Below are 20,446 nucleotides of genomic sequence, written 5' to 3'. Positions count from 1 at the left end.
CTTAAATTTTAATTGCAAACTACAATCAGCACGAAACAACCAATTGTGAATACTGTATACTAAGCGTCAAAGGTTACAGAAAAGGAACATTTAAAGCAGTGGGAAAGCTTGGCAGAGAGTGCTATCAATGGCAAGCTACGCGGTTTTAGCTGGTAGACTCCAGCAGTATGCCAACCCACGCTCAGGGGTCCCCAAGCATTGGCTCTTGCCAACCTGCGCCTAATAATTTCCGGAATTGTGTCCCTCCGAGCGCGCATTCCATTCCGACAGTCTACCACTGGAATTTCCATGTGTAGGTGGGATGCATGGAATTCTCAATTTGGTTTGGATACTCTTATGCAAAAATAAAAAGGTGGGGGAGACAAAACACCAAACAATAAGTCGGGAGTGAAAATGTAGAGAGAGCTGGAATCCTTCCAGTGACCAAACAAACAATTCCACTCTGTCCTGGGAGTATGTTTTCAGTCTGCAGTCAGCTGTTGCAGTTTGCCAAGATGCATATTTGCTTTGCTCGGGATGAACCGCAAACACTCTGACTCCCCCCACTCCCCCCCCCCACCCCAAGTTGTTTCCAAAATCTGCCAAAGGAGGAGGAAATGAGCAAAGTTTCATAACCTGTTTTGCAGGGAGAGGTCGCATCAAATCCCAGCACCACAGAGAGTTCAGAGGCGCAGACAGGGACTAAACCGTCGTACATTGCTGGGAATCGATGCAACTTTTTAGTTGGTGAGTTAGTTAGTTAGTTAGTTGGTTAGTCAGTCAGTGCTCTGTCGGGGGCAGCACAGCAGTGATGGATCTGATCAAACAACTGGTTTTCCTGTCCACGTTCCTTGTGATTGTCGACTGCACTCCTCCAACTTGCTATTCGTCAGTGTTGAATTTAAGTAAACGGATTATGAAGTCTTTGAAAAGGCTGCAGACATTTGCCATCACAGTAAGTTTACCAGCCGCGGGGTTGCTGTTGAGACGGTGGGTTTGTTTCCCGTAGTAAAGTGGGGCTGCAGTTACTCGGATGCTTTCTCTTCACAGAAACCGTGCGTTGCCATACTCCCAAACTTCTACATTGACGTACATGTAAGTAAGTGGCTGTGACCATTAGTGTGTGTGTGTGTGTTGGTGTGTGTGTGTTGGTGTGTGTGTGTTGGTGTGTGTGTGTGTGTTGGTGTGTGTGTGTTGGTGTGTGTTGGTGTGTGTGTGTGTTGGTGTGTGTGTGTGTGTGTTGGTGCGTGTGTTGGTGTGTGTGTGTTGGTGTGTGTGTGTGTGTTGGTGTGTGTGTGTTGGTGTGTGTTGGTGTGTGTGTGTGTTGGTGTGTGTGTGTGTGTGTTGGTGCGTGTGTTGGTGTGTGTGTGTTGGTGCGTGTGTTGGTGTGTGTGTTGGTGTGTTGGTGTGTGTTGGTGTGTGTGTGTTGGTGTGTGTTGGTGTGTGTGTGTGTTGGTGTGTGTGTGTGTGTGTTGGTGCGTGTGTGTTGGTGCGTGTGTTGGTGTGTGTGTTGGTGTGTTGGTCTGTGTTGGTGTGTGTGTGTGTTGGTGTGTGTGTTGGTGTGTGTGTGTTGGTGTGTGTGTGTGTTGGTGCGTGTGTTGGTGTGTGTGTTGGTGTGTTGGTCTGTGTTGGTGTGTGTGTGTGTTGGTGTGTGTGTTGGTGTGTGTGTGTTGGTGTGTGTGTGTGTTGGTGCGTGTGTTGGTGTGTTGGTGTGTGTGTGTGTGTTGGTGTGTGTGTGTTGGTGCGTGTGTGTGTGTGTTGGTGTGTGTGTTGGTGTGTGTGTTGGTGTGTTGGTGTGTGTGTGTTGGTGTGTATGTGTTGGTGTGTGTGTTGGTGTGTGTGTGTTGGTGCGTGTGTGTGTGTTGGTGCGTGTGTGTGTGTTGGTGCGTGTGTTGGTGTGTGTGTGTGTGTTGGTGTGTGTGTGTTGGTGCGTGTGTGTTGGTGCGTGTGTGTGTGTTGGTGTGTGTGCAATGATTATTAGTTTCCAACACCCATGACTGCCTCAGACCGACCGCAAAACAACATGCGACTTTTCAGAACTCGTGTGTGATGATCAAACTCCGTGATCACCTCTATTTCCTGGACAACCTCAGCAGCCCCCGGTGCCAGAAGCTCAGCAGAATCACTTGGCTGAAAGTGCGCATCAGGCGCTTGTACAAGATCATCAACCAAGTCTGCTACAGGGTAGAGTATCGTGTTGCTTTTGCCTTTTTTTTTCCCTTTTAAAGTGGCTCAACGTGGGCGAAAGTATTGGAACGACCTATATATTATATGCATACACACACACACACACACATACATACATACATACATACATACATACATACATATAACCCAGTCTGGCGCTCTGCCAACCTTAAGTTATTCAATCAAAGCTGCATTTTCTGCTAACACTGACCATTATTATGTGGATCCCCGTTGAATGGGTCTGACAGCGACCCTCACCCATAACCATCTCTCCCAGTGCAGTAGCTCCTGTCTCCCGTAGCTCTTGTGATGTGACCGGTTCCCCTTTGATCGCTTGACAGGACCTGGTGTTTTTCACGGATGACTGCGCCGCCCTGGAAAACCCACCACCCACACAAGATCCACAGGAAGAATTGCTCAACTGAAACCCCGGTGTGACCGGTGCACACACAGCATTTTCATTTCCGAACAGGAGGAAGAATCGTTTCTGTAACGTTCAGGTTTTTTTTTCCAAAAAAAATAACAATGTAGCCCGAGCTCCTCTCTCGATTAATACTTTGCTGGTTTGCAGACTTCATGTAAACTATTGGTCTCCGCTTTGTTGCTTTCAGGAGGTGAGAACAGCTGAGATCGTGGCTTATTTGTGGGCAAAATAAGCGTTTGCGTTCCCATCTTTGTGGTGTTATGATGTTTGGCTGTAATCTGCTTTACAGAGTGGGAACTCTTGCAGGAAAGTTTAGGAATGTTGCTTTTCGTTACTTCTAAGCAGTCCCCCCCCCCACTCCCCCACCCCACCCCACCCACCCCTGGGGTTTTCAGAAACCCACAATCCCCAACTTAATCGAATACACCAATAAACAGTGCATTCATAGAGCAAAGATCCACTGTTGAGTTGATTTGTAAGGTTTCGTTGTGAACGCGAACATTCCTGTTGCAGTGATCCTGTGTTTGTCTTTTCTGTCGTTAAAACGCCCACATGCTCCCAAAACGCTCCAACACAAGTGCGAGTGTGTTCCCATTCATAGTATACCGTATTCTCCACTGTAGTCCCCAAGAATAGAAAGTAGTGAGTTGTGAGCGAGGTTCAAGTCTCACGTTGGAATTGCAGGTCACAGAAGAAGTTAACTGGACTGTGAGCTCAGTATACAACTGGGGGAAGGCTGCCTTACCCCCCCCCCACCATGGATAAAGTCATTGAGATAAATTAAAACCAGGATAGAATAGATCCACCATGTTTCAAATGAAATCTAAAGATTTATGCAAAAAGAGAAGGGGAGTTGCTCCAGGTATCTTGGCTGACAAACCTCCAGAATAATTGGTCAGTCGACCTCATGATGGTTTGTGGGCATCACCAGCTGCCCCGTTTCTCTGCACATAGTGACTGCGTTTCACAGTAATGACTTTTATTCATTATTAATTAAAGTAGTTACTGTGAAGCACTGTGAGACGTTTCGACGTGAGAAGGGGGTTATGCGAATGCGAGCTGTTGCACTAATTTTCGTGTGAAACTGAACCTTGCCAGGTGTAATATGGCCAAATCAAATTGATATTGTGAATTATTTGGAGATCATTTAAAATGAGGGGAGCAATGTACGATACCACTGTATGCTGTGCTGACAATATAAATGCTTAAAATACTGCAAGCAAAAAAAAGGAGCCAGCATGTTGGATGAAATAATACTTTCATGTTCCCCAAAACGTCTTCTTTCGCTGTGTATCACGCTGCAATAAAATAGTTTTGTAGTACCGTACTATATTTTGTTTGGTTCCTTTCCCCCCTTAAAAGGACCATCTCTATCAGCACTTGTTGAATAAAACGCCCCTCGGGATGGAGGATGAAGTTGCCAGTGGCGGTGGGACGAGTGCAGAGTGTAATGCACACAAAGCAAAAGGGGATCCTCGTTATTTCCCTCTTCCTTCACAACGTGCAATTGTGATATCACAATAATGTGACAGTTACAGCTGAGCTCACACTCACACTCACACATACTGCTCAGCACTCACACTCACACACACTGTGCTCAGCACTCACACTCACACACACTGTGCTCAGCACTCACACACACTGCTCTGCACTCACACTCACACACACTGTGCTCAGCACTCACACTCACACACACTGTGCTCAGCACTCACACTCACACACACTGTGCTCAGCACTCACACACACTGCTCAGCACTCACACTCACACACTGTGCGCAGCACTCACACACACTGTGCTCAGCACACATACTCACACTGTGCTCAGCACTCACACTCACACACACTGTGCTCAGCACTCACACTCACACACACTGTGCTCAGCACTCACACTCACACACTGTGCTCAACACTCACACTCACACTGTGCTCAGCACTCACACACACACTGTGCTCAGCACTCACACTCACACACTGTGCTCAGCACTCACACTCACACACTGTGCTCAGCATTCACACTCACACACACTGTGCTCAGCACTCACACTCACACACTGTGCGCAGCACTCACACACACTGTGCTCAGCACACATACTCACACTGTGCTCAGCACTCACACTCACACACTGTGCTCAGCACTCAGACTCACACTGCTCAGCACTCATACTCACACTGTGCTCAGCACACATACTCACACTGTGCTCAGCACACAAACTCACACTCACACTGTGCTCAGCACACACACTCACACTGTGCTCAGCACACACACTCACACTGTGCTCAGCACACACACTCACACTGTGCTCAACACACACACACTCACACTGTGCTCAGCACACAAACTCACACTCACACTGTGCTCAGCACACACACTCACACTGTGCTCAGCACAGACACTCACACTGTGCTCAACACACACACACTCACACTGTGCTCAACACACACACACTCACACTGTGCTCAGCACACACACTCACACTCACACACTGCTCAGCACACACACTCACACTGTGCTCAGCACTCACACTGCTCAGCACACACACTCACACTGCTCAGCACACACACTCACTGTGCTCAGCGCACATACTCACACTCACACTGTGCTCAGCACACACACTCACACTCTGCTCAGCACACACTCACACACACTGTGCTCAGCACACACACTCACACTGCTCAGCACACACACTCACACTGCTCAGCACACACACTCACACTGCTCAGCACACACACTCACTGTGCTCAGCGCACATACTCACACTCACACTGTGCTCAGCACACACACTCACACTCTGCTCAGCACACACTCACACTCACACACACTGTGCTCAGCATACACACTCACACTCACACTGTGCTCAGCACTCACACTCACACTGCTCAGCACACACACTCACACTGTGCTCAGCACACACACTCACACTCACACACACTGCTCAGCACACACTCACACTCACACACACTGTGCTCAGCACACATACTCAGACTCACACTGTGCTCAGCACACATACTCACACGGTGCTCAGCACTCACACTCACACTGTGCTCAGCACACACACTCACACTCACTGTGCTCAGCACACACACTCACACTGTGCTCAGCACACATACTCACACTGTGCTCAGCACACATACTCACACTGTGCTCAGCACACACACTCACACTCACACTGTGCTCAGCACACATACTCACACTGTGCTCAGCACACATACTCACACTGTGCTCAGCACACACTCACACTCACTGTGCTCAGCACACATACTCACACTGTGCTCAGCACACATACTCACACTGTGCTCAGCACACACTCACACTCACTGTGCTCAGCACACACACACTGTGCTCAGCACACATACTCACACTGTGCTTAGCACACACACACTGTGCTCAGCACACACACACTGTGCTCAGCACACATACTCACACTGTGCTCAGCACACTCACACACTGCTCAACACACTCACACACTGTGCTCAACATACTCACACACTGTTCTCAACACACTCACACACTGCTCAACATACTCACACACTGTGTTCAGCACACACACATTGTGCTCAACACACTCACACACTGTGCTCAAAACACTCACACACACACTGTGCTCAGCACACTCCCCTTACTGTGCTCAGCACACACACACTGTGCTCAGCACACTCACACACTGTGGTCAATACACTCACACACTGTGCTCAATACACTCACACACACACTGTGCTCAGCACACTCACACACTGTGCTCAGCACACACACACTGTGCTCAGCACACTCACACACACTGTGCTCAGCACACTCACACACACTGTGCTCAGCACACTCACACACACTGTGCTCAGCACACTCACACACACTGTGCTCAGCACACACACACTGTGCTCAGCACACACACACTGTTCAGCACACTCACACACTGTGCTCAACATACTCACACACTGTGCTCAACACACTCACACACTGTGCTCAATACACTCACACACACACTGTACTCAACATACTCACACACTGTGCTCAACACACTCACACACTGTGCTCAACACACTCACACACTGTGCTCAATACACTCACACACACACTGTGCTCAACACACTCACACACTGTGCTCAACACACTCACACACTGTGCTCAATACACTCACACACACACTGTGCTCAGCACACACACACACTGTGCTCAATACACTCACACACACTGTGCTCAGCACACTCACACACTGTGCTCAATACACTCACACACACTGCTCAGCACACTCACATACACTGTGTTCAACACACTCACACACTGTGCTCAGCACACACACACTGTGCTCAGCACACATACTCACACTGTGCTCAGCACACTCACACACTGCTCAACACACTCACACACTGTGCTCAACATACTCACACACTGTTCTCAACACACTCACACACTGTGCTCAACATACTCACACACTGTGTTCAGCACACACACACTGTGCTCAACACACTCACACACACTGTGTTCAACATACTCACACACTGTGCTCAGCACACTCACACACTGTTCTCAACATACTCACACACTGTTCTCAACACACTCACACACTGTGTTCAGCACACACACACTGTGCTCAATACACTCACACACACACTGTGCTCAGCACACACACACTGCTCAGCACACACACACTGCTCAGCACACACACACACACTGTGCTCAATACACTCACACACACACACTGTGCTCAGCACACACACACTGTAACTGTGCTCAACACACACACACTGTGCTCAATACTCACACACTGTGCTCAGCACACACACACTGTGCTCAGCACACTCACACACACTGTGCTCAGCACACTCACACACTGTGCTCAACACACTCACACACACTGTCTCAACACACTCACACACACTGTGCTCAGCACACTCACACACACTGTGCTCAATACACTCACACACACTGTGCTCAGCACACACACACACTGTGCTCAATACACTCACACACCGTGCTCAATACACTCACACACACACTGTGCTCAGCACACTCACACACTGTGCTCAGCACACACACACTGTGCTCAGCACACTCACACACACTGTGCTCAGCACACACACACTGTGCTCAGCACACACACACTGTGTTCAGCACACTCACACACTGTGCTCAACATACTCACACACTGTGCTCAACATACTCACACACTGTGCTCAACATACTCACACACTGTGCTCAACACACTCACACACTGTACTCAATACACTCACACACACACTGTACTCAACATACTCACACACTGTGCTCAACACACTCACACACTGTGCTCAATACACTCACACACACACTGTACTCAACATACTCACACACTGTGCTCAATACACTCACACACACACTGTGCTCAGCACACACACACTGTGCTCAATACACTCACACACACTATGCTCAATACACTCACACACACACTGTGCTCAACACACTCACATACTGCTCAGCACACTCACACACTGTGCTCAGCACACACACACTGTGCTCAGCACACATACTCACACTGTGCTCAGCACACACACACTGTGCTCAACACACTCACACACTGTTCTCAACACACTCACACACTGTTCTCAACACACTCACACACTGTGCTCAAAACACTCACACACACACTGTGCTCAATACACTCACACACACTGTGCTCAGCACTCACACTCACACACACTGTGCTCAACAAAAACACACACTGTGTTTAGCACAAACACACACACTGTTGAACACAAACACACACCGTGTGCTCATCATACACAGACAATCTGCTCAACACAAGTACCATTAGTGCTCAACACCAACGCACCCAATGCTCAACACAATCTGCTCTCAACTCAGACTGTGCTCGACTGCTCAGCTCAGTCTTAGAATGTGTTCAGACTCAGACAGACTGTGCTCAGCTCAGTCAGGCTCACATTCACATGTAAACTGTGCTCAGACACGGGCGGACTCAGACTGCCAGACACGGGCGGACTCAGACTGCCAGACTGCCAGACACGGGCGGGCTCAGACTGGCAGACACGGGCGGGCTCAGACTGGCAGACACGGGCGGGCTCAGACTGGCAGACACGGGCGGGCTCAGACTGCCAGACAGACTGCCAGACACGGGCGGGCTCAGACTGGCAGACACGGGCGGGCTCAGACTGCCAGACACGGGCGGGCTCAGACTGCCAGACTGCCAGACACGGGCGGGCTCAGACTGCCAGACACGGACGGGCTGAGTTGCCTGTGCGGGGGTGGGGGCTGCTATTGACCCGCACACTGACAGCAGCCCACGCTACAGTGGTCTCCAGGGTTACCCCGGGGCCGGGGCGCAGCTTTGCAGCTGAAGTCCCGATGCAGGAAGTGAGCAGCTTTGGTGTCGGGAAGATCCCGACTTCATCGTCTCAGTTCTCACGCGTCCCCGTTGCGCGGAGCAGCCCTGACCTGCCCAGCCCTGTCCTGTCCAGCCCTGACCTGCCCTGCCCTGCCCAGCCCTGACCTGCCCTGCCCTGCCCTGCCCAGCCCTGACCTGCCCTGCCCTGCCCTGCCCAGCCCAGCCCTGCCCAGCCCTGCCCTGCCCAGCCCTGCCCTGACCTGCCCTGCCCAGCCCTCCCCAGCCATGACCTGACCTGACCTGCCCAGCCCTGCCCTGCCCAGCCCTGCCCTGACCTGACCTGACCTGACCTGCCCAGCCCAGCCCAGCCCTGCCCTGCCCTGCCCAGCCCTGACCTGACCTGCCCTGCCCTGCCCAGCCCAGCCCTGCCCTGCCCTGCCCAGCCCTGCCCTGACCTGCCCTGCCCAGCCCTCCCCAGCCATGACCTGACCTGACCTGCCCAGCCCTGCCCTGCCCAGCCCTGCCCTGACCTGACCTGACCTGACCTGACCTGACCTGCCCAGCCCTGCCCTGCCCTGCCCTACCCAGCCCTGCCCTGACCTGCCCAGCCCTGACCTGCCCTGCCCTGACCAGCCCAGCCCTGCCCAGCCCTGCCCTGCCCTGCCCTGCCCAGCCCTTCCCTTCCCTGCCCTGACCTGACCTGCCCAGCCCTGACCTGCCCAGCCCAGCCCAGCCCTGCCCTGCCCTGCCCTGCCCTGACCGCCCGGGGTGACTGCCCGGGAATGGGAGCCGCTCCCCTCGGTCTTGTTCCCCTCGAAGATCGCAAACCGAAGGAAACCAGGAACCGTTTGCACGTCTCCGGTTTTGCAACAACCTTTCGGCCGAGGCTCGTGGTTGTTGGAGAGTGTATGCAGCCGCAGGGATCCGAGTGAATGGAGGGCGATCCCGACAGCAGGAGTCAGGGGACCAGTCCCACACCTGAGCCTCAAACCTTCCCCACCAGCAGCCGCCACAGACTCCCCAGCAAACCCCCCGCAGCCAGGGAGCCACACAGTGACGCCTGGTGTCTTACCAACTCCCTGGACCTTAACAAGACCAACCTCACCCTTCTCAAGTGTGACACTTTGGCAACTTATCTGCAGGTAACACCGACCGGGGTGTCCTGTCTGTCTGGCGTGCATTTGTTGTTAGGTCCACTGTTTGTGCCTCCCCCCCCTCCCCACACTCTCCCCTAACCCTGGCTGTCTTGCTTTGCTTTGCTTATTTCCACTGATGAAACTTACAAGAGAGCTTTGGGGGCTGTTCTAATGACGATGATGGTAATATTGCATTTTGATATCGCTGCTTATCACGCCATCAAGACGTCTCAAAGTGATTCACAGGATATACTGCAAAGTGGATTCACCGTGTGGGCAAATGCGGCAGCCAATTCGCGTACAGCAGTGTCCAACAAACAGCCTTAGAGTGAGTGACCCAATTTTATTTGGGGGATTGTTGGCCAGGATACCATGAGAAACTCCCTTCTCTTTTCAAATCGTGCCATGGGATCTTTAACATCGGCTTGAACAGGCAGGCGGGACTTTGGTTTAACATCTCAGCTGAAGGTCCATTTCAGTTGGAACAACGTCAATGTGAATTTTCCTTTCAAATGTGAATCCGCCCCCAGTGTAGTACTGCAGCCCTCAGTGTTTTTGTAATTGGGAACCCAGTAAACCCCAAACACCCCCTTGCTTTGTAACAATAATCATTGCATTTGACAGTGCAACATCACCAGAACACCTATAGTGTTTCACAGCATTTTACTGTAAGGAAATACAATAATAATAATCCTTGCATTTGATACAGCACCTTATTATGTCTTTGAGATGTCTCAAAGCGCTTGACAGAATATACTGTAAAGTGAATTGACTGTATATTTATTTTTGGGCAAAATGCGATGGGCAATAATGCGCAGCAGTGTCCCACAAACAGTCGTGGATTGAGTGACTAAATTATTATTACAAGAACGTTACGGCATGGAAACAGACCATTATTATTTGGCCCAATCAGTCCATGCCAGGATTTATACTCAACACGGTCCTCCACCCTCCTAATTCTTTCTCCTATGGCACTGCTATTTCCTTCTTCCTCATGTATGGATCAAGTTTCCTCTTAATATGCTGATACTTTTTGCTTTAACCACAGTTCCACATTCTCACTGCCCTCTGGGTAAAGAAATTCCTCCTAAACTCAATTTTAGATTTGCTACTAACTATCTAGAATGGTAGCGACTGTTTTTATGGATAAATGCATCTGCCAGTTTGCAAAAGAATGTTCTATAAACAGCCATAGGGTGGTCCTAGCTGGACAAGCAGTGAGAAGCTTGCCAGACAGTGCTCTCAAGGGTAAGCTATGAGATTTTAGCTTGTTAAACTCCAGTGGTACCGCAAGTCAAACTCTGGGATTCCCAAGCCTTGGACCTAATACTCTCCAGAATTAGATTAGCATAATCTGCTCCTCCAGGAAGAAAGTGTGTATTTGATTCTGGACACAGGAATTTCCATGTATAGTTGAGATGCATGGAACTCTCAGTCAGGTTTGGCTACTCTTAAACATGGTGATGCGTTTCCGCATGTGGGACCAGACTTACCAAAAACAAAGGACACCAGAAGAAATTCCCTTGGTTTTTCAAATAGTCTGATCAGTCCTTAATACTCACTTGAACAACCAAGCAGGATTTTGGTTTAACATCCCATCCAAAAGATGGCACCTCCATCCATCCAATGATCTTGAGAAGGACACTGGAATCAGCCATCATATGGTGAACTACAATACATCAAATCAAGGTCCCAATCGCCTGTTCAGTAGGTGTTAAGGATTCTATGAAGCTGCAGGAGGACACAGACACACTAGTTGTTTGAGCAGAGAGATGGCAAATGAAATTAAAAATGTCTAAAGTTAGGCTTTTGGGGAGGAAGATCGGGGAGAGCAATGGTAACATTGTAAAAGGAGTAAAAGAGCAGATTTTCGTTGGAACAAAGTTGAGGGAAATCTGAAAGAGGTCTTTAAAATTATGAGTGGTTTTGATTGAGTAGATAGATACATTATTTCCATTGGTTGGTGAGCTAGTGGATAGAGGACATAACTTTAAGATAGTTGGCAAAGAAAGAGATAGGAGGAATTATTTTACACAGAGAGTTGTTAGGATATGGTATGGTCTTCTGGATGCATTGGTAAAGGTAGGATCCATATCAACTTTCAAGAAGATACTAAATAGGTATCTAAAAGGAATAATCTGCAGGGGTTTGGGGGAAATGCAGGTAAATAGGACAGAATGAATTACTCTTTCAAGGAGCACTCAGAGATATGATGAGCCAAATGGCCTTTTTCTGTGCTGTATATTTCTATGGTTTCAAATCAAATTTGATATTTTAACTTGTACTAGCAATGTAAAAAGAGTGGGTGAAATAGTTAGTGTAACTTTGTTCACGCTAATGCATGTTTGGCAGTATCTTGGTTTGTAACAGTAATACAGTAGTAATAATAATAAACCTTGCATTTGATATAGCGCTTTTCACGTCAGAAGGACATCCCAAAGCGCTTCACAGAACACACTGTAAAGTGAATTGACCGTATATTTGTGGGCGAACACGGCAGCCAATTGCGCACAGCAATGTCCCACAAACAGTCATAGATTGAAAATGACCAATTTATTATTGGTTTTGGTTTTGGAGGGATTATTATTAGGCTCTGTGTGGAGTAAGGAAACTTGCCCAAGGTTTCGCCCTGCCTGGAATTGAACTCAGGTCTCTCGTTTGCAAAGCGAGTGCTCTAACCACTGAGCTACAGTACTCAGCTGGATGAGATTATTGTTTCTACTTCTTCCATGCGAAGGGAGTGGTTGGAGTTTACTCCTGACTTGTATCACTGGACAACAAGTGCAAGTTTGTACCAAGGTATAATTTGACATCATTTTGATGCTGTATATGACAGTCCAACATCAATAAATGCAGAAAACAAAACACAAAATACTGCAGATGCTGGAAACCTGAAACAAAAACAGAAGTCGCTGGGAACACTCAGCAGGTCAGACAGCATCTATGGAGAAAGGAAAGTGAGTCAAGGAGAGAGAGAAAAGGTGTGTCTGGGACCCAGATGATGTGGTAATGGTTACAGAAGAGGGGAGGAGGAAGATGAGCTGTTATGATCTGAAATTGTTGAAATCAACATTGTGGCCAGAGGGCTGTAAGGCCCTTAGCAGATAAATGAGGTGCTGCTCCTCGAGTTTGCATTGTGGTTCATTGGAACAGCATAGGAGACCGTGGATGGAGAGGTCAGAGTGCGAGTGGGAGGGAGAGTTGAAGTGGTAGCAACTGGAAGCTCAGGGTTGTGCTTGCGGACAGAATGGAGGTGTTCGGCAAATCGGTCACCCAATCTGCATTTGGTCTCCCCAATGTAGAGGAGACCACATTGTGAGCAGTGAATACAGTAAACTACATTGGTGGTAGTGCACGTAAATCACTATCTCACTTGAAAACTGTGTTTGGCCCTGGACAGTGGTATGGGAGGAGGTGAAAGGGCAGGTATTGCATCTCCTACGCTGGCATGGGAAGGTGCCAGGGGGAGAAGAGCAACTGTCGGTGGTGATGGGAGGAATGAACCAGGGAGTCACGGAGGGAATGGTCCCTTCGAAATGCTGAGAGGGGAGGGGAAAGGAAAGATATGTTTAGCGGCTTGATTACGCTGGAGGTGCTGGAAATGGCAGAGAATTATTTGTTGGATGTTGAGGCTGGTGGGGTGGAAGGTGAGGACTAGGGGGACACTATCATGGTTCTGGGAATAATAATAATAATAGAAGAGGGAGAAGGGGTGAGGGCAGAGGTGAGGGTAATAGGGCGGGCACAGTCAAGGGCCCTACCTACCACACTGGATGGGAATCCTTGGTCGAGGATAAAGGAAGACATTTCAGCTGCTCTGGTGTGAAAGGTGGCACCGTCAGAGCAGAAGTGGTGGAGGCGGAGGAACTGGGAAAAGGGAATGGAGTCTTTACAGGAGGTGGGGTGGGAGGAAGTGTAGTCCAGGTAACTGTGGGAGTTGGTGGACTTGTATAAGATATTTGTAGATAATCTATGCCCCAAGATGGAAATGGTGGAGTCGAGGAAGGGAAGGGACGAGTCGAAGATGAACCATGTGAATGTTATGGAGGGGTGGAAGGTGGAAGCGAAATTGGTGAATTTTTCCAGCAAAATAAACAATTAACTTGTTTATTGCACAACATTCAGCATTATCTATTTGTCTTTGCCAAGTTTAATAAACGCAGCATAGTTTTACTGTACTCAAAGGGAACCATCATAATTTCATAAATCTGTTGATAATGAAAATAGCAAATTATTAAATCCTGGTTGTTTATTGAGTGAAATCCTTAACAGCGGTAAATATGGTCATGCCAAATTGATTTGTGGAAAATATTATTATAGGCACGAACAACAAAATTTAATTAAAGAACTTGCTTTTGTTGTTCAGAAACTTGTTTATTACACAGCATTCAGCATGATCTATTTGTCGTTGCCAAGTTTACCAAAAGTATTATGTACGTGTATGTGTCTGGGTGTGTGTGTGTGTGTGTATGTATGCATGCATGTATAAGCAGCACAGTTCTGGTGCCTCTAATGCATATCTTCAATGTTAATAATATGCATGATTAATCATAAGCACATTTTAAAAAGTAATTGCATGATTGAACACCTCAATTTGTTAAATGTTTGACTGTTCACCAGATGCTAATACAATGATATAGTACTAAAATCTGTACTTCATTAAAATCATCCCATTCAGACAGAAAATAAATCAGATTTTTAAATGTACCTATTAAATATAAATGAATTTAGAATTACCGTTAAAGCTGTTCAAGTAACAACAACAAAATTACATTTGTATAGCACCTTTCACATTGGGAGGACGTCCCAAGGCGCTGGACAGACAGACTTACGGACCCGAGCTGAGGATCTGGGTGGGGGAGGGGGAAGGGCAGGGAGGGAATCAGGGAGATCGAAAGCACGGTTGAAGAGGAGGGCCTTGAGGTGGGTCTTGAAGGTGGCGAGGGAGGGGGCGAGACGGAGGTACTGCGGGATGGAGTTCCAGAGGGTGGGTTCAGAGTGGCGGAACGCCTGCCCGCCGATAGTGGGGCGAGCAAGGCGGGGGGCATGAAGCAGGCCAGAGCCCACCGAGCGGAGGGAGCGAACAGGGTGGTAGGTGGTTAGGAGGTCTGAGAGGTAGGGGGGAGCGAGACCATGGAGGGCTTTGAAGGTGAGGACCAGGATCTTGAATTGTATTCTCTGTGTGATGGGAAGCCAGTGGAGTTGGGCGAGGATGGGGGTGATAGGGTCGCAGAGCCTAGTGCGGGAAAGGACACAGGCTGAAAAGTTCTGGATGATCTGCAGTCTGTGGAGGGAGGAGTTGGGGAGGCCGACAAGCAGTGAGTTTGCATAGTCGAGCCTCGATGTAATGAAGGCGTATATGAGGGTTTTGGCGGCCTACAGTGTGAGACAGTGTCGGAGCCAGGCATCGTTGCGGAGGTGGGGGAAGGCAAAGCAGGTCATGGCGCAAATGTTGGGCCGAAAGCAACTCCCTCAATTCAGCAACCACCCCCTGATAACAACCACCCTTGGACAGCCTGTTTTGCACAACTTACTCAAAGGCCACCCTTATATAAAAGCCATTTTGCCCAGTCCTCGGAATGGTTGTTGAAGAAAGGTTTGGTATAGAAAGTTACAACATTGAAACAGGTCCTTTGTCTGAATTAGTCTGTGCCGGTGTTTATAATTCACATGATCCTCCACTCCTCCTGATCCCTTCTCCAATTCCCTTTTATTCCCTTCTCCCTCATGTATACATCATATACGTACTTTTACTGGTGAAAGCAAATTTTCCACTGGTCCTTTTTCTTATCAAAACCAGTTGAAAATCTAGCAAAAATTACCCTTGACTGTAACCTGGAAGATAATTCCCTAAATACCTATCATGGATACTTTGACTCTCTTTCCATTGAATTCTAATTTACCTTTGGCAATATGTATATACAAGCAACAGAAGATAATAATCAAGTTAGTTTTAGGATTTATACTTTATACCTTCCACATGTTTGCGGTCATCTAAGTGAGGAAATTATAGATGCCTTTGTAGATGTGACACTTGCTGGAAGAACAGGAATAGGATATATCTGGGAATTTGGTAATTTGGGCCAGTGTTTATGTAACTGGTACCATGTGTTGGGAACATTAGGAAATAGACCAGATAAAGATCTTAATTTACGGTACATGATTATTACACAATAAGTTCATAGACCAGGATCTTGATATAATATGTTACTTACGCAAATACTATAATAATAATAATCCTCGTATTTGACATATTTATCATGTTGTCAAGACGTCTCAAAGCATTTCATAGCATATACTGTTAAATATAGTGACTATGTGTTTTGTGCACAAAATACTACAGCAATTCCAAGACAGCAATGGCCACACAAATAATTTATACAAATAATTTATAAGAACATGGAATCAAATCATTTCCTTAAAAACCTACCTTAAAACTTACTTCTTCAATCAAATGATATATGGTCACATCCCCCACTCCCTTCACTCTTGCTCAGCATCCAAGCCTACATTCTATGTCCCTGTCTCAAAGCAATTCACAGGATTTTATCGTGAAGTGTAGTGACTGTATATTTATACATCCTGATCCCAACCATCAGCTCAGGTGCGCATCCCTGACTGTCCAGTGCCTTGGGACGTCATCCTGACGTGAAAGGCACTATACAAATGTAATTTGTCATTGTTGCTGTTGAATGAGGCAGCCAATTTGTGCAGAGCAATGTCTAACAAATAGCCATGAAGTGAATGGCCAATTTTATTTGGGGGATTATTGGCTGGAACACTTGGAGGAACTCCTTTCTCTCTTAAAATAGTGCTGTGGGGTCTTTAATGGTACAGTATATCTAATTATTTTAAATGTGTATTTTCTGAGCAAGTCTATGTGTGTGTACACTTTATGTATTTATCTAAAATTGTGAATATATGTCATTTGCTTTTAACAAGTTGATTTGGCTTCTGGTTTCTTGCAGCATCTATACCTGGAAGGAAATTTACTTAGAAGGTTACCAGAAGAATTATTTGATCATCTGCCACAACTGGTATGGTTGGACTTGAGGCACAACATCTTGCAGCAGCTACCCAGTACTATTGGAAACCACAGGTTTGGGTCCAAGATCCTAATGCTGCTATAGAAATGTTAAGATACAATGATGTTCAATCACGGCATCTCCATTCAGAAATAGAGGCATAGAAAATCAGGTTTAACTGATTTCACCGTCTCTAATGGTGATATTTTCTCTTGGACCATTTGCAGAGTATATATTATGCATATAATATATATATTATGTAAAAGTTTCCTGCTGCAGGGATTTAATAATGTACAATTTTACAGTGTTCTGGGTAGGCCACAGCTGGTTATAATTTAGTTATGGATGCCACGTCACAAGGGATTGCACAGTCCTGGAGGCAATACATTGCACAATACAGTTTCCTCTTTTAAATTTCATTGTTCAACTCAAACCCATTTTCAATCTGGCCTCAAATGAGGCTCAGGGGAAGAAGGGCAGTTCTATCTGTAACCTTAAACATTTCCTTATTCTGTGAGATTAAACATTATACAAGTGATATGAATGTTCATCCCCACTTCTCTGTCCACCCCATTCACTGAGGTAACGCAACCTGCTGGGAGTCCTCCAACCCCTCCTACCCACCATTGGTGGCCATATCTTCAGCCACTATGCCCCTTATCTCCGGAGCTCCCTGATTCAATCCCCTTGCCCAGACACACCATTAGTGGGCAAGCTTCCATCCTGCCCCCCTCCTCTCTCTGTAACTCCCTCTGCCTCACCTCCTCCTTACCCATTTTTAAGCTCCATCCTAAGACCTTTCTTTTTGATCTGTTGTTGTTCTTAAGCTATTTAATCTTTTTCAGATGCCTTCAAACCCTTTTGCTGGAGCGAAATCCAATCCAAGAGTTGCCACTTGAATTAGGTATGGAATCTCATGTCATTGAAGAGAATGGGAGAATTGTCCGAATATTATTGGCCGCCAAACATTTGGTGGAAAAAGTGCAAAGCTTTACGTAAGAATCAAATAGGCAAAAGAAGAGGGGGGGGGTGGCGGTTACAAATATGTTTTTACACGGAGAGCTGTTAGACTATGGAATGCTTTGTGACTGTCCAATTGTATAATTTCAAAGGGAATTTCTCACGCGCCGGCTGGATTTTCGTGCTAAAAAATAGCTCACTTCCTATTCATTAGGTTACTGTCAATGTTACTTCCTGCTTTGGTTCAGCTATGTAAAGCGCTTGTGAGATGACCTTCTGACGTGTAAGGCACGATATACATGTAAATTGTATTGTGGTGTATGCACACAAGAAGTGATCAGTTTGATCCATCCATCTAAATGCATTTCGCTTGAATGCTCCCTTCATGCTCTACCACCTCCCTATCTCTCTGACCTCCTCGTACCTTCCTCCTCTGCTCGCCCCTGCTTGCCCCCTCTGCTCAGTTAACACAGGCCTTTGCACATCTCATGTCCTTCCACACCACCATTGGTGGCCTAGCTTTCATTCATCATGCCCTCAACTTCTGGAAATTCCTACCTCTGAATCTTCGCATTGTTCCCTCGATATCTTCAAACCCAACCTGAAAACTTAACTCTTCGACCGCACTGATGGTCACTTCCCCCCTCCTGGCTCAGCATCCAACTCTGCCACTATGAAGCTCTACAAGATGCTATTCTATGCGAAGGATACTATGTAAATGCAAGTTGCTGTTTTGAATGCCACAGTGATTTCTCTTCAGATCATATAAATTTTCACCTATCCTAATATTATCCACCTAGATATCATCAATATTGCTTTGAGATGTCCTCCTGCCTTGAAAGATGCTCTATAAATGCTATATAAATGCAAATTGTAATGTATCAGCAAATGTTATGATATTGTGAGAATTTCTCTTCCCTAAGTAATTAAGAATTGATTGCACTGCAACCAACCCAGACTCTTGACAAACATCACTAGCCATCCCCTTGTGCTTAATATACCTTGATCCATTGAGCAAAATAAATCTCAGGTGTAACTTTAACAATTAACTTCTGAAAATCCAAGTTTTATATACACTGGATGGTCTTCATCTGCCAAGTTTAGATACTTTCTCAAATATTTCTAGTAATCAGTTGTTTCCAATCCATGTTAATTAATCCTTATAGCTTCTCTGCTCATTAGATGAAGATAGCTAGTCTTCCGTATCACTTTGAAACATTATCCCCACTACTATATGACATTGCAACTTGTTTATAATTTCCTGGATATGTCTCATTTTGATAACAGGTTAAATATTTGTTTTTCCTATACTCCTCATGTAGGAGGCTACAGTGCCTGTAGAGTCTCACTCATTTCTTCTTTCATTTCTCGAAAATCCTGCTTGTATTCTTTTTGAACTAGTTGCCTTATGGACGATCAATTCTTAAAAGATTCAGCCTTATTTTCATTTTGAGCACCTCTCTCACACACCTGGACAGAATTCAAGAAAATGTGTGTCATCTGATGAGCAATCTCTCTTTCACCTCCAAGCTCTAATTGTATTATTTTTGCAATCTTGGTGCTTCACTAAAGTTTTTCAATGTTAAATGTCTATACAGATGTATAAAATTTTGAATAGAAAAAACAAAGTTTTTAACTCAAATTATATATTTTGTTTATTTAGGAAACGTATTATCTCTGAAAGCAATTAGTCTGAGGAACTGCCCACTGCAGTTTCCACCTATGGAAGTGGTACACTTAGGAACACAGAGCATTCTTTCATTCCTTAGAGAGAAGTCAAAGCCTGAACTCCAACAGGACAAATCAGGTACATAACTCGGAATACCTCATTACTGTGGACAAGATGGAAGCCATACTCCTTGGCTCCCGTCAACGTCTTCACTCCTGCGGATCTGAACTCCTTAACCTCCCTGGGCTCTCTCTCAGACTCACCAAACCAGTGCGCAATCTAGGCGTCTGGTTCAACCCACAGTTGTCCTTCCTCCTCTGACCAGTACCATCTTCTTCCAGCTCCGCCACATTGCCCGCCTCCGACCATATCTTACCCCAAATCTAGCCTAACCCCTCATGCATGCGTTTATCACCTTCCGCCTGGATTACACAAAGGAACTCCGTCTCCCCAGCTCTACTATTAAAAACATCCGGCTCATTCAGAACTCTGCCACCTGCATACTTACCTGCATCAAACTACGTACCCACATTTCTCCAGTTCTGACCAGGCTCCAGTGGCTCCCCATCATCGAACGGATCTGCTTCAAGATCCTCACACTTGTGTTCAAATCCCTTCATGCTCTGGCACCTCTCTACCTCTCCCATCTCCTCATTCCCCAATCCACTATCCGGTAGCCCCACTTGACTGGCACCGGGCTCCTGCTCGTCCCTCGTACCCTCCACCCCACCATCGGAGGTTGCGCTTTCAGC

The 20,446-nt window shown here is 46.9% G+C and overlaps 1 protein-coding gene across 1 annotated transcript; it reads left to right on the top strand.

Moving 5' to 3' along the window:
• The first annotated feature begins 586 nt into the window (after nt 1-586).
• On the top strand, nt 587-2,950 carry LOC103181093 (cytokine-like protein 1). Its single transcript, XM_007897315.2, has 4 exons — nt 587-934; nt 1,030-1,074; nt 2,017-2,163; nt 2,508-2,950. Exons 1-4 carry the CDS (start codon nt 791-793, stop codon nt 2,589-2,591), a joined length of 420 nt encoding a protein of 139 aa, XP_007895506.1. The 5' UTR covers nt 587-790; the 3' UTR covers nt 2,592-2,950.
• The last annotated feature ends 17,496 nt before the right edge of the window (nt 2,951-20,446 follow it).

Source organism: Callorhinchus milii, unplaced genomic scaffold (genome assembly GCF_018977255.1).
Source record: "Callorhinchus milii isolate IMCB2004 unplaced genomic scaffold, IMCB_Cmil_1.0 Scaffold1, whole genome shotgun sequence".
In the NCBI taxonomy this organism is placed as follows: Eukaryota; Metazoa; Chordata; class Chondrichthyes; order Chimaeriformes; family Callorhinchidae; genus Callorhinchus; species Callorhinchus milii.
The sequence above is the reverse complement of the archived record's forward strand: the minus strand, read 5'-3'. Positions and strand labels throughout refer to the sequence as shown.

What these genes read in the sequence shown, in the direction of transcription:
- LOC103181093 (XM_007897315.2), top strand. Translation starts at nt 791, where the DNA reads ATGGATCTGATCAAACAACTGGTTTTCCTGTCCACGTTCCTTGTGATT. An exon ending in ACTTCTACATTGACGTACAT is followed by an intron (nt 1,075 to 2,016) that starts GTAAGTAAGTGG and finishes GCGACTTTTCAG; the next exon opens with AACTCGTGTGTGATGATCAA. An exon ending in TCAACCAAGTCTGCTACAGG is followed by an intron (nt 2,164 to 2,507) that starts GTAGAGTATCGT and finishes ATCGCTTGACAG; the next exon opens with GACCTGGTGTTTTTCACGGA.